The following is a 22,456-nucleotide window of genomic DNA, read 5'->3' as shown; positions in this document are numbered from 1 at the left end:
AGCTCTCAGCTGCCACGCGGAAGTGGGGAAGCCAGCCTGGCTCCTGGCTTTGGGGCTGGGAATTGTGGGAGGAGGGCCGGGCCCCGCTGGAGGCACCCTTTTGTGTAAGGACCCCAGGAACCAGTCCTCCGTCTGGCCACAGGGACACTGGGTTGTGGCATTTCTCCAGCTGCTCCCCAGGGGGAGGGAAGACCTCCCTGGAGCCAACAGGCCTAGCCTCTGACCCTGGAAACACCCAGCCCAGGCCTGCCTGAGAGCCAACAAGTCAGGGGGCAGCAAATTTTTAACCAGACACATAGATCATTAACTGGGGTAGGAAGGAGTCCAAATTCAGCATCCCTCGGGGGCAGAGACCAGCTGGGCTTTGAGCCTCCTGTGGAGATGCTGGGCCCCCGAGTCTGGTCCTCTGTGAGGCAGGGGCTGAGCAGGGCCTTGTCCAGCACCGTGGGGGGCTGGGCCTCAGGGGAGGGGAGGAAGGTGGACATCTCAGGCATCTACCCCCCTGTGACCACCCCCTTCACTGCCACGGCCGAGGTGGACTATGGGAAACTGGTGGAGAATCTGCACAAACTGGGCACCTTTCCCTTCCGAGGTAAGCAGGGTCTGTCTGCTGTGGGAGTTGGGGAGATGTGAATGACCCTGGTCTCCTCAGCCAGCAACCAGAGGAGGGTACACAGGCTCTTTCGAGCTGCTCTTGGTCAGTCGGGTACCCTGGGAGTCATTTTATTATGGGAGAGGAACAGGGGGGCATTGGTCTGGAGTCAGGAGCCAGGCAGGAATCTTGGGTTGTGATCTTGGGTTGAATCTCCTCTTGGGTTGGCCTGTGATCTTGGGTTGAATCTCCTCTGCCTCAGTTTCCCCAGCTGTAAACTGTTGAAGTTCTTAGCCCAGCATTATTGTGAGGATGAAACTAGATCATGGGTGTGAAAGCCTTTGTCAACCAGCCACTCTGTGCAGATGTGAGGGTAGCGGGGTGTCACGTGGCAGCCCCACCAGCGGGCTCATCTCCCTCAAAGCCTTGTTTGCACACTCTCTTCCTGGCAAAGCCTCCCTCGGCCAAATTAATTCCTGTCCTGGATCCTCTGACTCATTTCCCCTGTTACACATGGGCCTCCCCTCTCTGAGATCAGGGACCAGATCATATTTGTGACACTCAACATACAACACAGCCACAGGCACGATAAATGAAGATAAAAGAAGCGGCAAATTCTGCCGGTCCTGCCCTGCCCACCCTCATCCATCACCCGTGACAGTTCCCTGAGGCAGTGCTCTCAATAGGCCTATTTCACAGACTGGGAAGCTGGGGCTCAGAGTGACGAGATCACTTGCCCAAGGTCACTCAGCTAATACGTGGCTGAGCTGGGATTTGAACTCAGGTCTGACTGCACAGCCATGCTCCGTTTCACTCCACTGCACTGACTGATGAGTCGCTAGGTCAGATTCTAATAAACAGACCTGATGGGCACCAACTTGGGAATGGAGTGGTTCCGACTGGAGTAATGCAGTGGAGCAGTTGGGAACGTGCACTCTTGATTCAAACCACAGCTCAGCCACTGACTTAGCTGTGAGATCTCTCTAAAGCTCAGTTTCCCCATCTGACACGTGGGAGTAATAATGGCCACATCATAGGAGGGTGGGGAGAAGAATCTGAGAGAATGCAAGTGAAAGCATGCTGTAAATTGTGAAGGGTATGTACATGAGAAGGTGTGGATTCCAGTGATAACGATGATTAGAATGACAGTGTGATCGCCACTGCGGGCAGAGCCGCGTGTGACAGTGCCCGCTGGCATGACTGAGACCCCATTCGTATCTCAGTGCTGAGGCGATGTGAACCTTCCCTAGCGGCCAGTGAATGCCCTGTGGACGTCCACACTGAGCAGTGACACAAACTCTAAGTACATTTCTGCTGGGGCTCAGCTCATTGGAGCCTGAAGGTTTGGGCTGAGGCCCGGATCTCTTGAAGCAAAGTGAGAAGCTCCTTGAATCTCTAAACGAAGACTCTGCTTCACCTCCCAGGTTCAAGGACACCCTAGTGCAGGGGGTGGGGAGGGTAGACTTTGCATCCAGTGTCTGCCTGCGCCCCAGGCTCTTCTCTGGACCCTTCCTTCCCCCTCCCCACAACTCACTGCTGCAGTGGGGACAGGGGTGCCTAGGAGCACAGGCTGCAGAGGGTTTGGCAGGCTGGCCATTGGTAAACTACGCAGGCACCAGCTCCCACCTCAGCTCTCTCTTACCCCCGCACATGGGGGAGCGGGGCACTGTGTAGAAGAGCCCAACACCCGGAGTTAGAAGACCTGTAGGAGTTCTAGTTCTGCTAGTTACGGCGACCTTGGAAAAATCACTGAACCTCTGATCCAGCTTCCTCATTTTAGAATGGCAACCGGGCCACAGCATTCAACACAGTCCTCCCAAGGAACCCAAACCCGAGGTCCTGGCACAGATAACACCGGGCCGTAGGGCCCAGTCACAGCTCCCAGGATGCAGCCGGGTTGCCTGGGAAGGGAGCAGTGAGCCACTCTAGCGCGAAAATCTATGTCTCTCTTGCTGGATCCTCACCCCCTTTTGCAGCCCAAACTCAGGGGCAGGGGAGGGAACCGTCACGTATCACATTGCCAGGGCCTCCTGCAATGAGTTAAAGGTCCTCCAAAGAGGAGATGGGAACCTGCCCTTGATGAATTAGTGAAGAGTTAAGAGATTCTTCTGAAAGGCATTGCCTGAAACTGTGCAGCTCTATTTATTACTTATTTTTTTCAGCATATTTAATTTGTACTAATTATTTGAATAAAGAGTATTCTTTTTAAATAAAACTTATAACCGGAGACCAGAGGGAAGGGTTTTTGCAGAAGGGCCATTGGTCCCTGAACTCACACCCACAAACAACCTCAGAGATGAACTTTGAATTGTTATTTCCAAATGAGGTTAGTGGATGACCCCAGAGGTACTCCAGCAGGATCAGGGAGGTGATTTTTCCCAGAAAACCTTAAGCTTCTGTCTTATTCCCTTATTATGAAGGGAAGACTATGGTTTCTCGTGATAAGGTATAATATTTTATGTATATTAAAGCCATTAGTTCGTTAAATAAAATATTTTGTTTAAAATATCACAATTTTTATAACCCTATTTGGCATTGAAAAATGTGTCATACACCTCTGGGAGTGGCCCAGGCCTGTTTCTGCCCTGAGAGGCCCTGGGTATAATTTGGGATTGATGGTCAGACTCTCAGTTGTCTGTACGCACAGAGAGCCTGGCCAGCTGGCCCACCCACTCATAACCTGAACTCTGCCCACTTACAGGGGAGTTGGGGGCAAATTCTGGGTTTGCAGGTGCATTAAGGCAAGAGGTAGCAGCCCCCATCCTGAAACAGCCCCAGGGATCTGGGACGGGCTGAAGTCTCCTGTCCTGCGTATTCTGCCTTCTCAGCCTACTGCTTGTCTTCCCCCCAATTGTGACCTCATGTTACTCCAGAATGAGCTCCTTTCTGGACCCCTTTGGCTTCCGGACCCTCTCTGTTATGGGGCTGGGGGCTGTAAGTGGGGATGGAATGCACTGAGCTGGCAGTGGGGCTCGGCCCTTCATGGAGGGAGACACTAGCCTTAGGCAGCCAGGAATGGATGCCAGCCCAGCCAAGGGGGTCTTTCAACCATGGCCAGCTTGACCCAACAGCTTCTGCCCCTTGGGTGCCATCAGATGGGGAGGAAGAGAAACCAAAGACTGGACGATAAGAAGGCCTGACTTGCAGAACAGGTCACAAGCAGGAGGCAGAAGGGACTCAGAATTGGGGAAGCTACCCTTCCACTGACCTTGGGGACAGCTGTCAGGGTGGGAGAAAGGTCCCAGGCCTCAGCCCATGCCGGTCAGACTAGACATAAAGGATCCTGTGACCTCTCCCCGCCCCGCCCCTCAACCACCTTCCTCACAATGGGGTTCATTGCTGAGGTGGGAGGGGCAGCCTAGGGAGGGCACAGCGTGGGGCCTGCCTGCCAGACAACCTCGGGGAGCCTGTCCTTTCAAGCATGAGCCATACCATCTGGGCTCCCCGACTCCCAGTGTGCTCTTAGCTCTGCCCGCCTGGCGTGGGGTCCTGGAGACCTTCTTGGAGCTCATCCAGCAACCATCACGCAGGGTGGTGCTGGGGACCGCCCTCTTACTCGGAGGTGGAGCCCTCATGTTGTGGATGCAGAGGAAGAGGAGAAGGAAGATAGATTCTGAGACTGCACAAGACGAGCAGGAGCCACCAGAAAGCGACAAAGCAAGGAAGGAGAGCTGGATCAAATCGCACTTCAGCTGTCTTTCCGAAGAGAAGCTGGCTGCCGGCAGCAGCCCCACCTGCAGCCACAGCGCCGGGGCCTGCAGCAGCGGTGCTGCTGCCCAGCCTGAGAGCGGCAGCGGGGAGGCCAGCACCACGATTCCTGTGGACACCTTCACCACGAGGCAAGGAGAAGAGGGCACTGCTCTTCACCGGGAGCCCTTGACCAGCAAGCAGAGGATGTCTGGGACCTCAGTGACCAAAGAGACCCACGAGGAGTCTGGGAAACCCTCGTCCACGGATGAGGCCACGTGGGCCGCCGTGGCTGCCTGTACCAAGGAGATTGACACCAAGGGGCAGCAGCTGGCTATCTCCATGTTGCAGCGTGCCATGGCTTGCCAGAACTCAGGCCACCTGGAGTCCAAGGACATCAGCCAGGAGGAGCTGAAGGCCCTCGAGGAGGTGGAGATGAAGCTGAAAGGGAATTTCCTCACCCAGCAGGAAACCACCACAGCTGGTGCCAACCACATGCACACCTTCCATAGCCATGGCCACCATGGCCACCAGGGTTATCCAAGCCACCCGAGCCACCCGTGCCACAGCCCGCCGAACAGCAGCCACCAGGCCTACCAGCCCTTTAAAGCCACCTAACCACAGATGGAGATGCCCCTTCCCCCCACAGGGCTGGCACACAAGCACAGGCATCCTATGTGGTCCGTCTCTCCGATGGGGCAAACTATGTGGCCCAGGCCCTCACAGGGGTCCCGGGTCCCTTGGATTCTGTGAGCGGGGTCTGCCACTGATGGCCCCTGATGGAGGGAGAGCTGGGGGGAATTGAAGCAGCTGAGACAGACTCGCAGGCCACGGAAGACCCAGCAAGAGAGGATGCGCGAGGCAGATCCCAGGAGCAGCTGAGAGCACCACGCTGATGCCAGCTGCCTGGAACTGAGCCAATAAAGCCTTGTATACCTTCACTCTGGGTCTGAGGGCTTTGTGGCCAGCCCCACGTCTGGGCGGGCCTCTGGGGAGAGGGTTCCTCCTCCCACAGTCCTCTTCATGTGGGCTGATTCGAGACTCCATAATTCGGCCTCCCGGGTCTCAGTTTCTGGGCGTGGGGAATCTCCAGGGGGCTCAACTGCCACCGACCTGCTGCTACCAAGGAAGGAGGGAGCAGCTGGGAGTTGGGAGGAGTGGGGAGAGACAGGCTTTGAGAAGCCAGGAAGTAAGCAGGGGTGGGATGTAAGTCACCCTGTGTACTACCGCCCTCTCCCTGCCCGCACTGGGATCCGTGTTGGTGCCTCCCCACCGCCTACCTTCAGAGCTACCGTGCCATATGCTCTCTCCTTGTTCATGCTACTCTTGCTGGGGCTGCCTCTGTTGCAGTACTGCTAAACTGTAGTAGGATTAGTACTACCAGTAGCTCTGCCCACCTTTTTTTGAGTGTTTGGTATATGCCATGTTCCGTGTTGTGTTACGGCACAGCCCCATGAGGAGGGTATTATGTTATCTCCATTTTGTAGTGAGGCTCAGAGGTGTAATTTTCCTGAGACAGCCTAGACAGTAAGTGATGTTGCTGGGGTCAGAGCCCAGCTTGGCCTAAGTCCAAAGCCCGTACCCCGAACCCCTGCCCTGTGCTACCCCCGAGTCCGATGTCCACCATCCCCCAGTGGGCCTATCTCTCTTATACTTATCCCTGTCCTCTTCCCACATGTCCTGACACTCGCGGTGCCCTCCGGCAAGCCTGGGACTCTCCTTGCCTCTTCCTGGGTTTCACAAAGCCATTTCTGGAGCAAGCAGTGACCCCCAGTTAGGCAGTTAAGGGGAGGCAGCTGTCTCCCCCATGAAACTTGAGAGGAGTCAGCTTCATGGCACTGTCTAACCTCCAGTGTCTCCTTTACGTAGAAATTTCTTACCATTTGCATCTATTATGGATTTACCAGTGGTTGCCAACCTGTGGGCCTCCAACTCCAGGAAGAAGGTGCCCAGAATCATTGCAAAGGATGGTTAGATCTGTAAACACCCTAAATGTTGTCAATTGATTTTAGGGAGCATAGTTGGGAGTATTTGAATATTTTTGACATTACTAATAAGTGACTTTATATAAATGTTGATGTGTGTGTGTGTGTGTGTGTGTGTGTGTGTGTGTGTGTGTGTGTATTTAAAGTACTTCATAATAGGGACATCCCTGGCGGTCCAGTGGGTGAGACTCCACGCTTCCACTGCAGGGGGCGCAGGTAAGATCCCTGGTTGGGGAACTAGGATACCCCATGCTGCACAGCGCAGCCAAAAAAAAAAAAAAAAGGACTTCATAATAAAAATCTTAGTTGGAAAAAAATAGGGTCAATCATACTGGAAAATGTTGGGAGCTGCTAATTAGATGGAAGGCGAGAGCAGTGAGGTTTGGCTTCTGTAAGTGATTGTTAAAATGCATAAAATGCATGCATTTATCTGGAAGACCTTAAATCCCTTATTAAAAACTTATTACATAAAATTTCAGATTAGCTAATTATGACTTTGGAATCTTAACTTTTAAAAAGTTTCAAACTGGCAAAATTCAAAGTGTGTAGTTAGCATTGTACCAATGTTAAGTCTTTGGTTCTGATCATTGTACTCTAGTTAGGTAAGATGTTGTCATTAGTAGGGGGCTGGGGGAGGGATGTATGGAAATGCCCTGTACCATTTTTGCAACTTTCCTGTAAATTGGAAAGCAGTTCAAATTAAAAATTCAAAGAAGTTTTCAGGCAATTTAGTTAAGAGTGATATCAAAGTTTTATTACAGTTGTGCTGCAACAAAAATAGCTTCTAAGCAGCCAACTCAAGTATATACTCTTGGAAAGGATATTTTTATAAGAAAAGAGAATGGTTAGATCATTGTTAGACTAGATAGAAAGAAGAGAGGTTAACAGTCACTAGACTCTTGTCTGAGAGTCTGCTGGGAGAGTGGCTGGTTTCCCAGACCAAGGCTTAATTCCATTGAAGCTCATTAGGAAATTGCTTAAGCATTTCATCAGGAACTTTCATTTCTTCCTAGTGGGAGGTTATGAATTACATCATGCAAAAAAGTTCTGCCCTAGACCAGGTTTGGGACAATTTTTCTTTTATACAACAAATTGTCAACGCACATGTCCACAGGCAGTGTGCTGGGTGTCACGAAGGAGGCCAAAATGAGGACACCATCTTTGATCTTGATGCTTCTAGACAAGGTAGGGCAAGTGCTGGGCAAGGACAAAATGCTATGGAGCACAAGGGAGAGGGGGATTAAGGAAAGGCTTCATGGTTCTTGCAGCGTCTGAGGGGCTGCAACTAGGGAGGTGTTCTGGGCAGAGAGAAAGGTACAGGAGCAAAGGTGTAGAGGCAGGATGATGGCAGTGTGTCTGGGGACCCTGACAGTCAGTTTGGCTGGAGGGGAACATTTAGAGATAGGCAAAAGAGAGGAGGAAAAGCCCGAAAAGTGACTCCAAAGCCTCAAGGCAAAGAGAACTTAAGAGACTGTCCCATCCAATTTCCTCATTTCACAGCAGAGGCCAGTTTGAGAAATTTTGTCAAGTCCCAACAGGTGGGGGTCGGGCAGATTGAAGGGTTCTGAGGATCTCTGTGCACTTTTGAGTAAGCAGCAGGGAAGGACAAGGAATAGGTAATGGAAGTTCAGAGGAGAGATGTCCAGTGAAGGCTTGATCCCAGGAAGACTTCTCGGAGGGGGTGGCAATGATGATGGGCCAAGGGGCATAACACTGACTGGGGATACTACTTACATAAAAGAGACTGTGATTCCTTTTGGCCACAGTAAATCACCCTGTTGCTTGTGTGTCCTCAGCCCCCACCTACTCCCCTCACCAAGCCTTTCTGGCTCCCGAGAGCAGCCAGAATAACCATGGCGGCAAGGGAGAGAAGCTTCTGAAATGAGTCTCTTTCCTCTTAGAGCTGGAGGGGGCCTGAGAGGTTCCTGAGTGCAGCCTCCCGTCCCACACCAGCCATCCTCCCCCTCCTCAGACTGAAAGTTGCCACCCTCCTGATTTAAGGCTTGAGCACTCCTCTGACTAATATAATGATTACAGCTAACATATTGAATGCCAGGTTCTAGCTATTCCAAGCACTTCACAAATAGTATCTCATTGAAACTTCACAAGTCTTGAAAAAGGGCACCAATATTACGCCCATTTTTCAGTTGGGGAAGCTGAGGTTTGGTTAAACCATTTGCCCAAGGGCTCAGAGCTGGCGAGGGGCCACACTGGGAGTTAAACCCGGGCTCTGACAACCCTACTGTGCTGCTCCCTGCTTCCCCACCGCTCACTTTCCTCACTCCCCACCCATCTGGAACCCTGGCCTTTTCCTCTCCTTTAGCCCCACCTCTACACCATGGTGGCACATTAGGCCTGAAACTGGACATCTGGTCAAGGAGAAGGAGGGGGTTCTTGGCAGTATCAGTTCACAGAATTCAAAGTGCTTTCTTTCTCCTACATTTTCTCATTTGAGCCTTTAAGACAGCCCTATCAGGTAGGATTGAAGTGACTTTATTGTCGTCCCAAAGAAAAGGAAATGGGGTCTCAGAGAGCGCTGTGACTTGCCCAGTAACCAGAGGGACTGGAGTCCAGCGCCTGCCTGACGCTATCACACTTCCCCTCCCCCAGCCTGGCATCTCTTCCTTCTTGGGAGTCAGGCCTGGGTCGGATGCTCCCTTAAATGAAATGAGGAGAAGCCACTAGGAGTCTTGAGCACAGGGGGAGCTCAAGACCCAGCTGTCCTGCTGTTTAGGCCAAGTCCAACTGTGGGGACTGGAGGCTTCTGGAACTGACCACCAGAATGAAAGGGGACTTGGGAGTGAGTGACTGTGTCTGGAGACATGTCTGAAGCAAGAAGCCCCCTTCAAGGGGGCTGGCAGGAAATGTTGCGGAGGCAGTGGCAAGAGCTTGTTCTCTAAATTCTTAGCCAGAGGGTGCTGGTCCAATCGTGGCTGGATTGGAGCCCTCTCTGGGGTTGGCAATTCTGCAAGTGGGGTGATGCACTGGGAAATCACTGTGGCCTTATGGAGCAAGACAGAAGGAGGCTCCCACCATAGGCCCCTAGCCTGACACGGAGGAATTGATCCTGAGGAGGCAATGCAACAGAAGCCAAAATCTGTTTGCTTCAAGATGTTCCCTGCGATGTTACCAAGGCAAAAACTGGGGGAAATATGCTAAGTATCCGGTGAGCTCTTCTGGCAACCCACTCAGTGGACTTTAACGGTAGAGTGAACAGCACAGAGAGAGGTTTGTGGTGTAAAGTTGTCTCCCCATCACACTGTGTCCCCTTAAGGATGACTCATAGGAACAACCTCTCTTGGTCCCAGTGCCAGGAAACGCTGTGTTTCTCCAGGACAGCTGCTTTGCTTTATCTTGATTTCTACATATCTGTCAGCTGACCACGTTTCCCTTTTAGCTTTGACTGTCAGGAAGCTCCAAGTCAAATTTCTGGCCCATCAGAACTGTATGGCAGGGATTTTGTATACCAACATTGCCCCTGGCTTTCTTTTCTTTCCTTCCTCCCAAACGGTCTTCTATTTATTAATAATCTTCGTTTATTGTACGCTGTATTTAAGAAAAAAAAATTGAAATGGAATGGAGAGGAGAAAGAACAGGAATGAGAAAGTAAAACGAAAAAAGCTGAGAGGAAAATGGTTTAACATTCCGTTTAGATTCAGCTGAAGAGCATCAATTCTACTGGTCTCTCATGGATATAAGTGTTGACACCTTTAACTGGTAAAGTTAGAAATCTCACAGATGATGGTTATAAAAGGAAAATGCAAAATAAAATAGTGAGATGTGGGCTTCCCTGGTGGCGCAGTGGTTGGGAGTCCACCGGCCGATGCAGGGGATGCGGGTTCGTGCCCCGGTCCGGGAGGATCCCACGTGCCGCAGAGCGGCTGGGCCCGTGAGCCATGGCCGCTGAGCCTGCGCGTCCGGAGCCTGTGCTCGGCGGCGGGAGAGGCCACAGCAGTGAGAGGCCCGCGTAACGCAAAAAAAAAAAAAAAAAATAATGAGACATCATTTTCCACCCAGAATATGGGCAAAAATTAGTTCTGACAATACTCAGTATTGGTGTGGATGAGCACTAGCATTTTTTTCTATGTGCTGCTGGGGCATGAACTGGCTAATTAGAGTTTTGGCACGTGAAGATGCACTTACATGCGACTCAGCCTTTACACGCCTAAGTATCTAAACTGAGAGAAACTTTTAAACGTGTTTGTTTCAGCATTGTCTGTAATAGCAAAATTAGGATGTATTCTAAATGTCATCAAAGGGAGAATGAAAAGTAAATTGTGGTCTAACTTCACAAGAGAATATTATACAGCAATGAAAGTGAATGAATCAGAGCTCCCTGTACTGCTGTGGCCAAGGTGCAAAGCACAATGGTGAGCAAAAACGGCAAACTGCAGAATGTTATGTAAGTGTGATTCCATCTCTATAATGTTTTAAATGGCAAAACCCATCTTATAGATTGTTTATGGGTCCAGATGTATGTTTTAAGGGTATAAAGACATGAATGGGAACAATAACCACTTGAGACACGCCAGAGGTGAGGAAGAGGACGGTGACGGGGTGGGGGGCAGGTGTCGTGGGTGCTGGGTACACCGATGTGGATTCTATTATTAACTATTCTTTGTGGCATGCCTAAAATATCTCATTAAAACAAAGAAAAATAGTGTGAACACTGTCACGGCAGCTGGGTAGCACGCTCTGCCTGCATCAGGACTGGGACGGAAATGTGTGATAAACTGTGGTGTCGGGGAGGTAGGAGCCTGGGTGAGCATAAGTCCAACATCCGCTTTTTCACAAGCACGTGGGAAGGTGTTGCCTCTCTTGCAGGCTTCGTGGTCCAGGGCTCCAACGGCGAGTTCCCCTTCCTGACCAGCAGTGAGCGCCTGGAGGTGGTGAGCCGCGTGCGCCAGGCCCTGCCCAGGGACAAGCTCCTGCTAGCCGGCTCGGGCTGCGAGTGTGAGGCCTTAATGCCCCGGCCCTGGCGGTAGCTGCTGGGGGCGGGGGCGGGGGCGGGGGCGGGGGCGGGGGCGGGCTCCCTGACCCGGGGCTGGGTCCGGTCTAGCGCTTGCTCTGTCTCTTCTGCTCTGCGCCCCTTGCTTGCCCCAGGGTCCCAGCCCAGTCCTCTGCCTCCTGCCCTCGCCCACCGCGGCCTGTAGGGAAGACTTCCTCCTTCCTCCTGCAGCCACTCAGGCCACGGTGGAGATGACGTTGAGCATGGCCCAGGTCGGGGCTGACGCCGCCATGGTGGTGACTCCTTGCTACTATCACGGCCGCATGAACAGCGCCGCCCTCATTCACCACTACACCAAGGTGGGTGTGAGGGGTGGGTGTGGGCTTGAGGTCTGGGGCCAAGAGGAAGCTGGGTGAGGCAGAGATACTGCTTGGGGAGGGGAGGGGAGATGAGAGAAGCTGGGAGCAGAGTGGTGAGCCTACTTCCCATGAATGGCAGCTTTGGGAAAGGGGAGGGATGCCACCAGCTACCAGCTGTGTGACAGTGGGTGACTGACCTAACCAAGCTGTATTGCTGTTTCCTCCCCTCCCAAATGGGAGGAATAATGGAATCTTCCTCCAGGGTGGTTGTGAGGACTAAATTCAATCAAAACATAAAGGACTTAGAACTGTGCCTGACACGCAGAAAGCACTCCTAAGTGTTAGCCAGGATTAGTGCTTGCAATCAGGGTGCATAGCACTGTGACTTCTAGCCCAGCAGGTGGGCCTGTCCAGGTAGCCCTGCAGAGACCCAAGCCTGGACCGCCTCAGGCCTGGGGCAGCTGCCCTCTCCTCTCTTCTCTGTGCCCCTCAGGTTGCTGACCTGTCTCCAATTCCTGTGGTGCTCTACAGTGTCCCAGCCAACACGGGGCTGGACCTGCCTGTGGATGCGGTGGTCACGCTTTCCCAGCACCCGAATATCGTGGGCATCAAGGACAGCGGTGGTGATGTGAGTGGCAGCAGCTCTCGGCTGGGGCGCCCTCCTCCTCTTCTCTTTTGCTACCAACTTCCGGGCAGCTCTGGGACCCGCTTCAGTCCTGGGCTCCTGTGTGGGTTCCCTCTGTCCTGTGGGCTCTCTGGGGTTCATCTGAACTTTGAGGCATCTCTCTGGGACCTGGGCTCTCATTCTCCCACACTTGCCCAGCCCCCATCCAGGCTGGTGGCAGAGCTTGTGGGCCCAGCTCTCACACCAGGTTTGCCGTTACAGGTGACCAGGATCGGGCTGATTGTTCACAAGACCAGGAGGCAGGATTTCCAGGTGTTGGCTGGATCGGCTGGCTTCCTGCTGGCCAGCTATGCCGTGGGTAGGCCTCTCACTGCTCTCAAACTGTGATGCGTGACCAAGATATACGTAGGCAGCTGGGTTCTGCTGGGAGAGATGGCGAGGGCCAGGACTGGGTGTAGAGGGGGCCTTTGCCAGCCTGCCTGCTCAGAAACCTCAGAGGTCTGGCACACTGCTTACTTATCTGAAGAGTGGGTGCTTGTGGGTGACCTTGTTGGGCAGAGGAGGGTGGCCGAGTACAATCCCTGGCCTGTAGGGGGGATGCCTACAGTTTGCTCGAAGTCTCAAGCTCCCTGCTTAGGTGACAAACGTAGCTCCTTTAATCTCACCTTGTAAATCATCCTCTGAGGGAAGAGGCCTTGGGGCCCTTCCCACTAGTCTGGGGGTGCATTTTCCTCTCTCCGTGGGTCCAGGCCAGAATGAATTGTCAGGCCTGCGGGGTTGGGCTGGGGGTCTTCAGCTGCCTGATCAGACTCTGTTCCAGTCCAGGATCCTAGGAATGTCACCATTAGACCAACTGCTCTTATCTGCTTGGGGTCAAGGTCCTTGGGTTCAGACTGGATTTGAGCCATGGAGCGGAGGGAAGCCTCTGCTCCCTTCAGCTGAAGCCCCAGTGAGTGTAGATTTGAGTTACTTTTCCAACGATGCAGGGGAAAATGCTGGTTCCTATTCTCTCTTGTCTCTGCAGACTTTGACTTGTAGTGTAGGTCCTGTGTAGCTCCCCTCTGCCTTGTCACAGTCTCTAAAGGGGAGAGTAGAAGGGACCCATTTATGCTTCATTCCTGAGAGTGTGGTAGGTGGAAATATCACAGGCTCTGGAAGTTGGGGATCTGAGCTGGAATCTGAGCTCTGCCATTTATTCACTGAGAACCAAGAGGGAAAAGTACATGACCTTTCTGGGCCTAGTTTCTACTCTGCAAAGCAGGGAGGTGCTATGAGGGTTAGAGAGCATTGGCCCTATGTCTGCCATAGTGCTCGGCACATAGTAGGTTTTCAATAAATGGCATCTATATTAGCTCATTCAAGCTATATTAGCATTAGCTTGAAATGCCTACTCTCTCTCCAGTCTTGAGGCCACTCTGCTTTGAGTCACCCCTAACTAGCTTTGGAATCACACTCACAGGCTGGCAGAAGCGGCAGGAACCTCTGAGATCACAGCCAGCCCGTTTTCATTGCCCACATGAGAACAAAGAGAACTGGAGAGGGTTGATAACTTGTCCAAGTTCATGCAGCCAGTGGGAGGAAATGCCGGGTCTCCTGCCTCTGTCTAGTGCTCTTTCCCCTCCCCTAACCTCTCCCTCACTGCTGTCCCAGGCTGAATTCACTGCGGGGAATAAAATTTCAGTAGAGCAAAGGCTTCCCATCCACTCCATCCCCTTCCAGGGCTGATGAGTCAGGGGGCTATTGGAGGATCGTGGAGGTGTCAACTGGCAGGTGGGACTCTACTCTGCAGGGGGTGGGGGGTGGAGGGAGGGGTGTGCAGGGAAGGAACTGTCCTTGAGTTAGCCTTCAGGCTCTGCTCCCTGCCCCTCAGCCTGTGGGAGTCTATTTGGAATATGCTGGAAATGTTCTCTCTGGAAATCTGTGAACTCACAGAGCATGTCTCAGATATGGCTAACCAGTGGCCTAGAAATGCACAGCCTGTCTGCCCAGAACAAAGGGGTGCTGGGGACCAGGATTTGGAATTCTCTGCAGGCAGAGGCTCTGGCTGGTATTCTGCATCTTACTCTGTGGCAGGAGCTGTAGGGGGCGTGTGTGCCCTGGCCAATGTCCTGGGGGCTCAGGTGTGCCAGCTGGAGCGACTCTGCCTCACAGGGCAATGGGAAGATGCCCAGAAGCTGCAGCACCGTCTCATTGAGCCAAACACTGCGGTGAGTTCCCAGCCAATGGACCCAGAGTGGGGGTGGTCTGTGTCCTCATTGGAACAGGAGCCAGTGCTGGCACAGGGGTCCCCACTTGGTCTCTTCCCTTTCAGAAAGTCCTTTTAGAGAACATCCCAGTGTGGGAACTCTTTGTGCCTCCCCAGAAAATCTTGACTTCAGGAACAAAGTCGAACCACATTGGTTCTCAAACTTACGTGTGCATTAGAATTCATTTAGGGAGCTGGTTAAAATTCTACTCCTTTAGGCTCAGGAACAGTCATTGAGACAAGCATCCTGGATGATTATGACATCAGGAATCCTGGAACCTCACTTAGAGATGCCCTGCCTAAAGAGAGGGAAACATGGGCCTTTATGTCAGCTTTATAAGGGGCCAGATCCTGAAAAATAGAATGATTGAGAGTAATAAAGGAGTGGGAAGGCTGGAGGTATTCAGAGCGCAGCTTTCCCAGGAAAGTCCTGTCTTCAAATAATCCGTTCTGTAGTCAGACTGTGTACCCCAGCTCTGCTGGGCAAGTCAAGGAGAAGAGGCAAGATGGAATGCTTGTCAATTGCAGGCAGCGCTGTGCTGAGCCATATTGGAGTCTGAGGCATAAAGAAAAACGTGTGTCCCTGGAGACATGTCTTTATTCATATTTTAAATTAAACTTTTAATTTTAGGATTATTGTAGATTCACGTGAAATTATAAGAAACAATACCGGGAGATCCCAAGTACCTATTACCCTGTTTCCCCCAATGGTAACATCTTAAAAAGCTGTAGCATGAAATTGCAGCCAGGATTTTGACATGTATACAGTCAAGATACAGAATATTTCCAGCACCATGAGGATCCCTCGTGTTATCCTTTTAGAGCCACACCTACTCATCTCCTGCCCCCACCCCCTCCTTAACCCCTGGCAATCACAGATATGTTCATTTTTATAATTTTATCAGTTCAAGACTGTTATATAAATGGAATCAGATAGCCTATAACCTTTTTATTTCCTCTATGAACAAATCTTTTTTTTTTTTTTTTTAGTCTGTAACCTTTTGAGATTTGCTTTTTTCACTCAGCATAATTTTCTGGAGATTCATTCAGGCACATGTAAGCAATAGTTCCTTTTTATTGCTGCATAGTAGTTCATGGTGTGGCCATAAACAGCTTGTTTAACCATTCTCTTGGTGAAGGAAAGCTGGTTGTAAAGCTGCTATGTACATTTATGAACAGGTTTTTGTGTGACCATAAATTTACATTTTTCTGGGATAAATACACAATTGGTGGGTCGTATGTTGTTTGCAAGTTTAGTGTTTTAAGAAACTGTTTTCCATAGTGAGTGTACCATATTGTATTTACATCAGTGTAAATGTATGCATGACCCAGTTTCTCTGCATCCTCACCAGCATTTGGTGTTGTGACTTTTTATTTTTTTTGCCATTCTGATAGGCATGTTGTGACATCTCGTGGTTTTAATTTACATTTTTCTGATGGCTAATGCTGTTGAACATCTTGTCATGTATTTATTTGGCATCTATATATCCTCTTAGATGAAATGTCTGTTTATGTCTCTTGCCCATTTTCCAACTGGATTTTTTTTTTTTTTTTTTTACTGTTGAGTTTTGGAAGTTCTTTATACCTTCTAGATACTAGTCCTTTGTCAAAAATGTGGTTTGCAAAGATTTTCTCCCAGTCTGTAGCTAGTCTCATCATTCTCTTAACAGATCTTTTACAGAGCAAAAGTTTTTAATCTTGAGGAAGTCTAATTTATCAATATTTTCTTTTATGTTTATGCTTTTGATGCAAGTCTAGGAACTCTTTGCCTAGCACTAGATTGTAAAGTTTTTCTATTTTTTTCCTAAAAGTTTTATATTTTACAAGCCTGTGACCCATTTTGAGTTAATTTTTGTAAAACGTATGAGACTTAGATCAAGGTTCATTTTTTTTTTATGTTCTTTTTTGGCCTGTAGATATCCACTCGCTCCAGCACCATCTGCTGAAAAGATGGATCTTTCCTTTACTGAATTACTTTTGCACTTTTGTCAAAAATCAGTTGGGTGTATTTGTGTAGGTCTATTTCTGGATTCTCTATTCTCTCCATTGATCTATCCCTCTGCGGTACCATACAGACTTGATTATTGTAGGTGTGTAATAAATCTTAAAATCAGATTTTAAGATTTTAAGCTAGACTGATTCCTCCCACTTTGTTCTTTTTTTCCCCAAAAAATTGTTTTAACTAATCTAAATCATTTGTCTTTCCATATAAATTTTAGAAAAATATTGTGTATGTCTACGAATACTTGCTGGAATTTTGATAGGAATTGTGTTAAACCTGTACACCAATTTGGGAACAATTGACATTTTTACTGTGTTGTCTTCAAATCCTTGAATATGGTTATGTCTCCATTTATGTAGACCTTCGCTGATTTATTTCATCAGCACTTTGCAGTTTTTGGCAAACCAGTCCTATACAAGTTTTGAGAGATTTACACCCAAGTGGCTCATATTTTTTGAGTGATTATAAATGATATTGTATTTTTAATTTCACTATTCATATGTTCATTGCTAGTATGTATAGAAACACAGTGGATTTTTGCTTCTTTATGTTGTATCATATGACTTTGCTGAACTCACTTATGGGTTCTATGAGATTTTTTTCTATATTCCTTGGGATTTTCTACATAGACAATCATATCATCTACAAATAGGGGATGTTTTATTTCTTCCTTTCTGATCTGCATACCTTTTATTTCCTTTCTTGCCTTACTGCACTGGCTAGAACTTCCTGCACTATGTTGAATAAGAGTAGGGAGAGTGGACATCCTTGCCTTGTTTCTGATCTTAAAGAAAAGCATTCAGCCTTTCTCTGTTAAGTGCAATGTTAGCTATAGGTTTCTGTAGATGCTCTTTTTCAAGTTGAGGAAGTTCTCCCTCATTCTAGTTTTCAGAGAGTATTTAAAAATCATGAATGGGTGTTTAATTTTTGTCAAATTTTTTCTGCATTGATTGATTTGACCATGTGATTTTTTTTTTCCTCTTTAGCCTGTTAATATGGTAAGTTACATTAATAATTTTCAAATATTGAACCAGACTTATATCCCTGGGATAAACCCCACTTGCACATGGTGTATAACTTTTTATATATTGCCAAATTCTATTTGTTAATATTTTATTAAGGGTTTTTCCTGCCTATATTCATGAGAGATATTGGTATGTAGTCCTTTTTCTTTCTTCCTTCCTTCCTCCCCCCCACCTCTTTCCTTCCTTCCTTCTTTCTTTCTTTCTTTCTTTCTTTCCTGTCTTTGTCTGATTTTGGTATCAGGGTAAAAATAGCTTCATTAATTGATTGGGAAGTGTTCCCTCCTCTTCTGTTTTCTGGAACAGGCTGTGAGAATTGATGTTAAGTCTTCTTTAAACGCTAAAAAACAATTCTCCATTGAAACCATCTGGGCCTGAAGATTTCTTTTTTGGGAGTTTAGAAATAATAATGGCTCCACACTAGGCCTCTACGGATACCTCCGTAGCTGAAAGGGGTAGAAGTGCCTTCTTACTGCTACTCGTGTGGCCTCCATTGACATCTTTTTTTTTTTTTTTTTCCCGTACGCGGGCCTCTCACTGTTGTGGCCTCTCCCGTTGTGGAGCACAGGCTCTGGACGCGCAGGCTCAGCAGCCATGGCTCGTGGGCCTAGCCGCTCCGCGGCATGTGGGATCTTCCCAGACTAGGGCACGATCCTGTGTCCCCTGCATCGGCAGGCGGACTCTCAACCACTGCGCCACCAGGGAAGCCCTTGCATTTTTTTTTTAATATTGCATTAAATATTTGTCTTGTGACTGAGTTTTGCCTCTGAGGCAATAGTCCCAGACAGAGCCTGGCAATGTTTTCTTTGGGAAAGTGGTGGGAGGGCTCTAGATTTCCCTCACAGCTTATATCTTTACCTCAAAAGGACAGATTAACTCAGATTTAGAGAAAGGACAGCTGAGGAGGCAAGCATGAGTTTCCCTGGATGTGAAGGTTCTCCTGGGATAGGACGGGCTACAGATAGGGTATAAGAATTGCAGAAATGAGGGCCTTTCAGCTGAGCCCCATCAGGGCCCAGGCTGTACTATACATTCTGACATTCCACTGGGGCAGGACTTCTTCTCTCCCTGTCCCATCTGCCTGTGAGAGAGAAGGTCCCAGAACCTGCAGACCACCCGGATAGGAAGAGGAGGAGTTTCCAGGCCACTTCAGGTCTGGCCTAAATAGTGGCATTTTTCTCATCCAATTCTTGTGACATGGGGTAGATGTTGTTACCTCCTAATTTGATAGACGAAGCAGCTTGGGCTGTCCTTTGGGAAGAGAGGATACTTGCTGCCTTCCTAGCCCTTGGCATGCCATCCTGCCTTACCCTTCACTCTGCGCCCCGTCCTGTGCCAACTCTGGGCACACACTCAGGAATGTCTGGAACACCTTTCTGCTGCCCGGGCTGTAGGCTCAGCCACCCCAAGAGCAGCTTGATGTCACCTTATTGCCCTGCCCTGCTCGAACACAATGTGCGTCCACTGCCCTCCCACCCAGCCGGCCTCCTGCCCAGGCTATATTTAGGATTTTCCCTGTTTTTTACCTCCAAAGTGTTCAACCCTTTCTCAGCATCTGAAGAGGAGCAAATCAGAGATCTTCAGACCCTTATGTGGAAGAAAGCTTTCCTCTAGGTACTTCTTGTTTCCATCGTCTTTCCCACCCTAGTCAGGTTTTGGGTGAAATGCTCAGGTTATTAGAACATGATGGGGGCCAGGTCTGGGAAGAGGCTTGTTAAAGTCTACTGGCCTCTAGTGGTGAATAGTTATTAGCCAGTCATTCATCAGTGGTTCCCAGCCTCTTTACCCCAAACAACCTCTTTTATTAGTTTTACCCTTCATGAAGCCCATATTTCTAAGGTTTTACTTCCCTCAAAATGAAACTTTATTAAGTAATAATTACTTTCTTAGTTTTTAGGTAGTCAAAGATTAATCTAACACTTCCCAACAGCATGAAACAACCCGTTGCTATGCTAAACACAAAGAAACTTGATTCTTCATTTTCTGTAAAACTCCATGCATGATTTTAAATTAGATCTCCCACTACAATGGAAAAGACTTTAGAGATCGTGTTATCCGGCCCCCTCGTGTTTTAGGCAAGTGAACTTGCTCAGAGATAAGTAAATGATACAAGGTTACAGAGTGAAACTTCTTCGGACAAGGATGCATTGTTTTCCCTGTGAGAGCATTTGGAGTTGGGGTCAGGGAGGAGCTATGGGTGCATGGGGAGGGACCCTGCTGCGGGGGCAGTAGAGGTCTGGGCTGTTCCGACTCTCCACTCCTGGTGTGCCCTGAGTCAGGTTCCAGGGAACTGGGCTGCAGACCAGTGAGTCTCTACCGCCCAGACCCACAGCGCTGCCGCCTTCTCCCAACGCAGTTTGAGGACCGAATGCCACTCTCCTCCCCGATGGGGCGGATTTCTCTCCTAAAACCAAAGCAGGTGCCTGCCTTCATTCTAGGTTTTGGCATTGTGTTCTCTACTGCCGACCTGCCTTCTGGTGACCTACCCTGGGTGTCATAGATTTGGTAGTTAGTTTACCGGGAGGGAAGGGTGGGAACCCTAACTTTCTGCAAGTGACACATGTCTGGGTCCCAGATGTGTGTGCAGGGGACTCCCGAGTCTCCTCTAACAGGCCCTGCTCCTCAGGTGACCCGGCGCTTCGGGATCCCGGGGCTGAAGAAAACCATGGACTGGTTTGGCTACTACGGAGGCCCCTGCCGCGCCCCCTTGCAGCAGCTGAGCGCCGCCCAGGAGGAGGCGCTGCGCCTGGATTTCACCAGCAACGGCTGGCTCTGAGCGTGAGGACGGGACGGCTGGACCGCGCACATCCCAGCCTCTTGCCTTGCGGTAGCAGCCTGAAGAGGAACGCGGGGGGACGAGGGTTCAAGGCCCCTCTTCTTATTTCAGTCATCCAGGTAGCCTCTCTCCAGGCGCTGCCATGCACGCTCGTTTCCTGTTCTCCTGGCCCCGTGACCTCTTGCATTTGTATCCTGAACCCTGGGTCTCTAGAGACCTTCAATCTGGGAAGGAGCAATGACTTACTTGTCTCTCTACTGTGCTTTTCTATCCCCCGAGACACGTGAACCAGGACCCAGAGGGGAAAGTCACGGGGGCAGTTGGGCACAGAAATGCCATGTTTTACTGAAAGGAAGACTGCTTAGACTTGGGGGGTACAAACCTGAGTCCAGCACAGTGCAGCAGGAAGCCAGGGTGACTCCTGAGAACCCAACTTCTGACTCCTTCCAGGGGAAGCAATAGGTTGGGAAACCTGATCAGAAAGGTGTCACTGGTCTTTCAAAGATACCCCTCCACCCCGCAAGCTGCATTCTAATCCTTTCCTAAACCTATTTTGATTGATCTCATATTGTCTCTAGCCTTTATCCCAACCATCACGTGCACCAGTGAGACAGCCCAGTGGCTTGCCAGAACTGGTAAATAATGACAGCTGGTGGATAAATGTTCCATTCTAGAAGGCTATTCTAGCCAACCCAGGTCTGAAACATTAGGAAAGGGGACTTGGCCTGAGATAGGACCATCCTCTTGCCTATACACACTCTGCTTTTATTGTTAGGAACAATTACTTTGTTACTGCAATAAAATTGAATAAGTTAAATTAGTGTGGCTATGTACAGATTAACACTCCACTGCTATGCAGATCTTAGGTTTCCAGCCCAGATATCAAGAACCTTCCCAGAGGCAATTTAGCTCCCAAGGTCTGTGTTTTCCCAGCTCTGAGAGAGGCCCTAAGAATACTGAGCAAACATAACCATTAGATTATTGGAGGCCTAGGGAAAAAGTTATTGACGTTTTAAATGGTAGAGGTAAGAGGCAAATAGGTTCAAGTGAGATATTTAGAAACACTCAGCACATTCATTAAAAGGCTGCTTTCTCTAAAATGTTCAACCTTGGGAATTCCCTGGCGGTCCAGTGGTAGCAATCCGCGCTCTCACTTCCGAGGGCCTGCATTCAGTCCCTAGTCAGGGAATTAAGATCCCACAAGCAACGCAGCCAAAAAAAAAAAAAAAAAAAAAAAAAAGTTTAAACTTATTCAGTGATATCTGACTAGTGGCAGAAAACCTGAGATGAATTTTTTAAAAACTATTCTCATAAAAAATAAATAAATAAAAAAAAACTACTCTCGTTTGAAAGAAAGGTAAACAGATCCTTGTTTAGGGCAAGGGCTAAAGGAGAGAATATAAAAGGTATCAATCTTCAGCAGAAACTGGGCATCTGGTTGGCACTGAAGCTTGGGGCTTAGCACCTGGGCTCTTCTCACAGGCAACTTCTGGAAGATCTGGGCTCAGAGGAGAATCAGGTTTAGGGATGGGGCAAAAAGTTAGGGCTAGGGAGGCAGCCTAGAATACTGGTGAAGAGCTCAGTCTCTGGGATTTCCATTCTTGGATTTGTACCTTAGTGTCTGCAAGACCTTAGAAAACTATTTAACTGCCCTGAACTTCATCTGTAATACAGGGATAATAATGGTACCTTCCTCTCAGGGCTTATAAGGTCATGCAAGTGAATGGGTTAGCATGGAAGGTGGATGTTCAGAGAAAGACTTGCCTGAGGTAACCCAACAGGTGTGACAATAAATGGTCTCAGGACTTGGGCACTCTGACGTTCAAGGTGATGAGGAATTCAGTGGAAAGTGCTTTGGAGTCAAAAAGTCCCAGATACAAATCCCACCCAGCTCTGCCACTTACTAGTTTGGGCAACCTGAGCCTGCCTGGCTTTTTTTTTTTTTTTTTTTTTCGGTACACGGGCCTCTCACTGCTGTGGCCTCTCCTGTTGTGGAGCACAGGCTCCGGACGCGCAGGCTCAGCGGCCATGGCTCACGGGCCCAGCCGCTCCGCGGCATGTGGGATCTTCCCGCACCGGGGCACGAACCCGTGTCCCCTGCATTGGCAGGTGGACTCTCAACCACTGCACCACCAGGGAAGCCCTGCCTGGCTTTTTTTTTGGTGTGTGTGTGTGTTTTTTTTTAATGTTCCTACCTTTCAGAATTAGATGATAT

At 49.4% G+C, this 22,456-nt stretch overlaps 2 protein-coding genes across 3 annotated transcripts; both read left to right on the top strand.

The window, feature by feature from the left end:
- Positions 1 to 173: 173 nt before the first annotated feature.
- Positions 174 to 21,725, top strand: HOGA1 (4-hydroxy-2-oxoglutarate aldolase 1). Of its 2 annotated transcripts, none has more exons than XM_082854002.1 (7): positions 174 to 592; positions 11,089 to 11,217; positions 11,444 to 11,571; positions 12,065 to 12,199; positions 12,458 to 12,554; positions 14,270 to 14,403; positions 16,358 to 16,669. In XM_082854002.1, exons 1-7 carry the CDS (start codon positions 382 to 384, stop codon positions 16,385 to 16,387), a joined length of 864 nt encoding a protein of 287 aa, XP_082710128.1. In that variant the 5' UTR covers positions 174 to 381; the 3' UTR covers positions 16,388 to 16,669. The 2 variants fall into 2 exon arrangements, with proteins under 2 accessions (XP_082710128.1, XP_082710127.1); XM_082854001.1 differs by lacking the exon at positions 16,358 to 16,669 and adding an exon at positions 20,092 to 21,725 and having other exon boundaries at positions 182 to 592.
- On the top strand, positions 3,313 to 4,989 carry LOC309971163 (uncharacterized protein C10orf62). Its single transcript, XM_082854000.1, has one exon. The coding sequence runs from the start codon at positions 3,848 to 3,850 to the stop codon at positions 4,895 to 4,897; it is 1,050 nt and encodes a 349-aa protein (XP_082710126.1). The 5' UTR covers positions 3,313 to 3,847; the 3' UTR covers positions 4,898 to 4,989.
- Positions 21,726 to 22,456: the final 731 nt, after the last annotated feature.

The sequence above is a fragment of the Leucopleurus acutus genome (genome assembly GCF_964270905.1).
Source record: "Leucopleurus acutus genome assembly, chromosome: 14".
NCBI lineage: Eukaryota > Metazoa > Chordata > Mammalia > Artiodactyla > Delphinidae > Leucopleurus > Leucopleurus acutus.
This window is presented reverse-complemented; position numbering and strand designations above follow the sequence as displayed.

Bases quoted from the DNA above. Each gene is read 5' to 3' on its own strand.
- HOGA1 (XM_082854001.1), top strand. From the start codon at position 382: ATGCTGGGCCCCCGAGTCTGGTCCTCTGTGAGGCAGGGGCTGAGCAGG. The intron at 11,572-12,064 runs GTGGGTGTGAGG...TGTGCCCCTCAG, and splicing joins TCATTCACCACTACACCAAG to GTTGCTGACCTGTCTCCAAT. The intron at 12,555-14,269 runs GTAGGCCTCTCA...ACTCTGTGGCAG, and splicing joins GCTGGCCAGCTATGCCGTGG to GAGCTGTAGGGGGCGTGTGT.
- LOC309971163 (XM_082854000.1), top strand. From the start codon at position 3,848: ATGCCGGTCAGACTAGACATAAAGGATCCTGTGACCTCTCCCCGCCCC.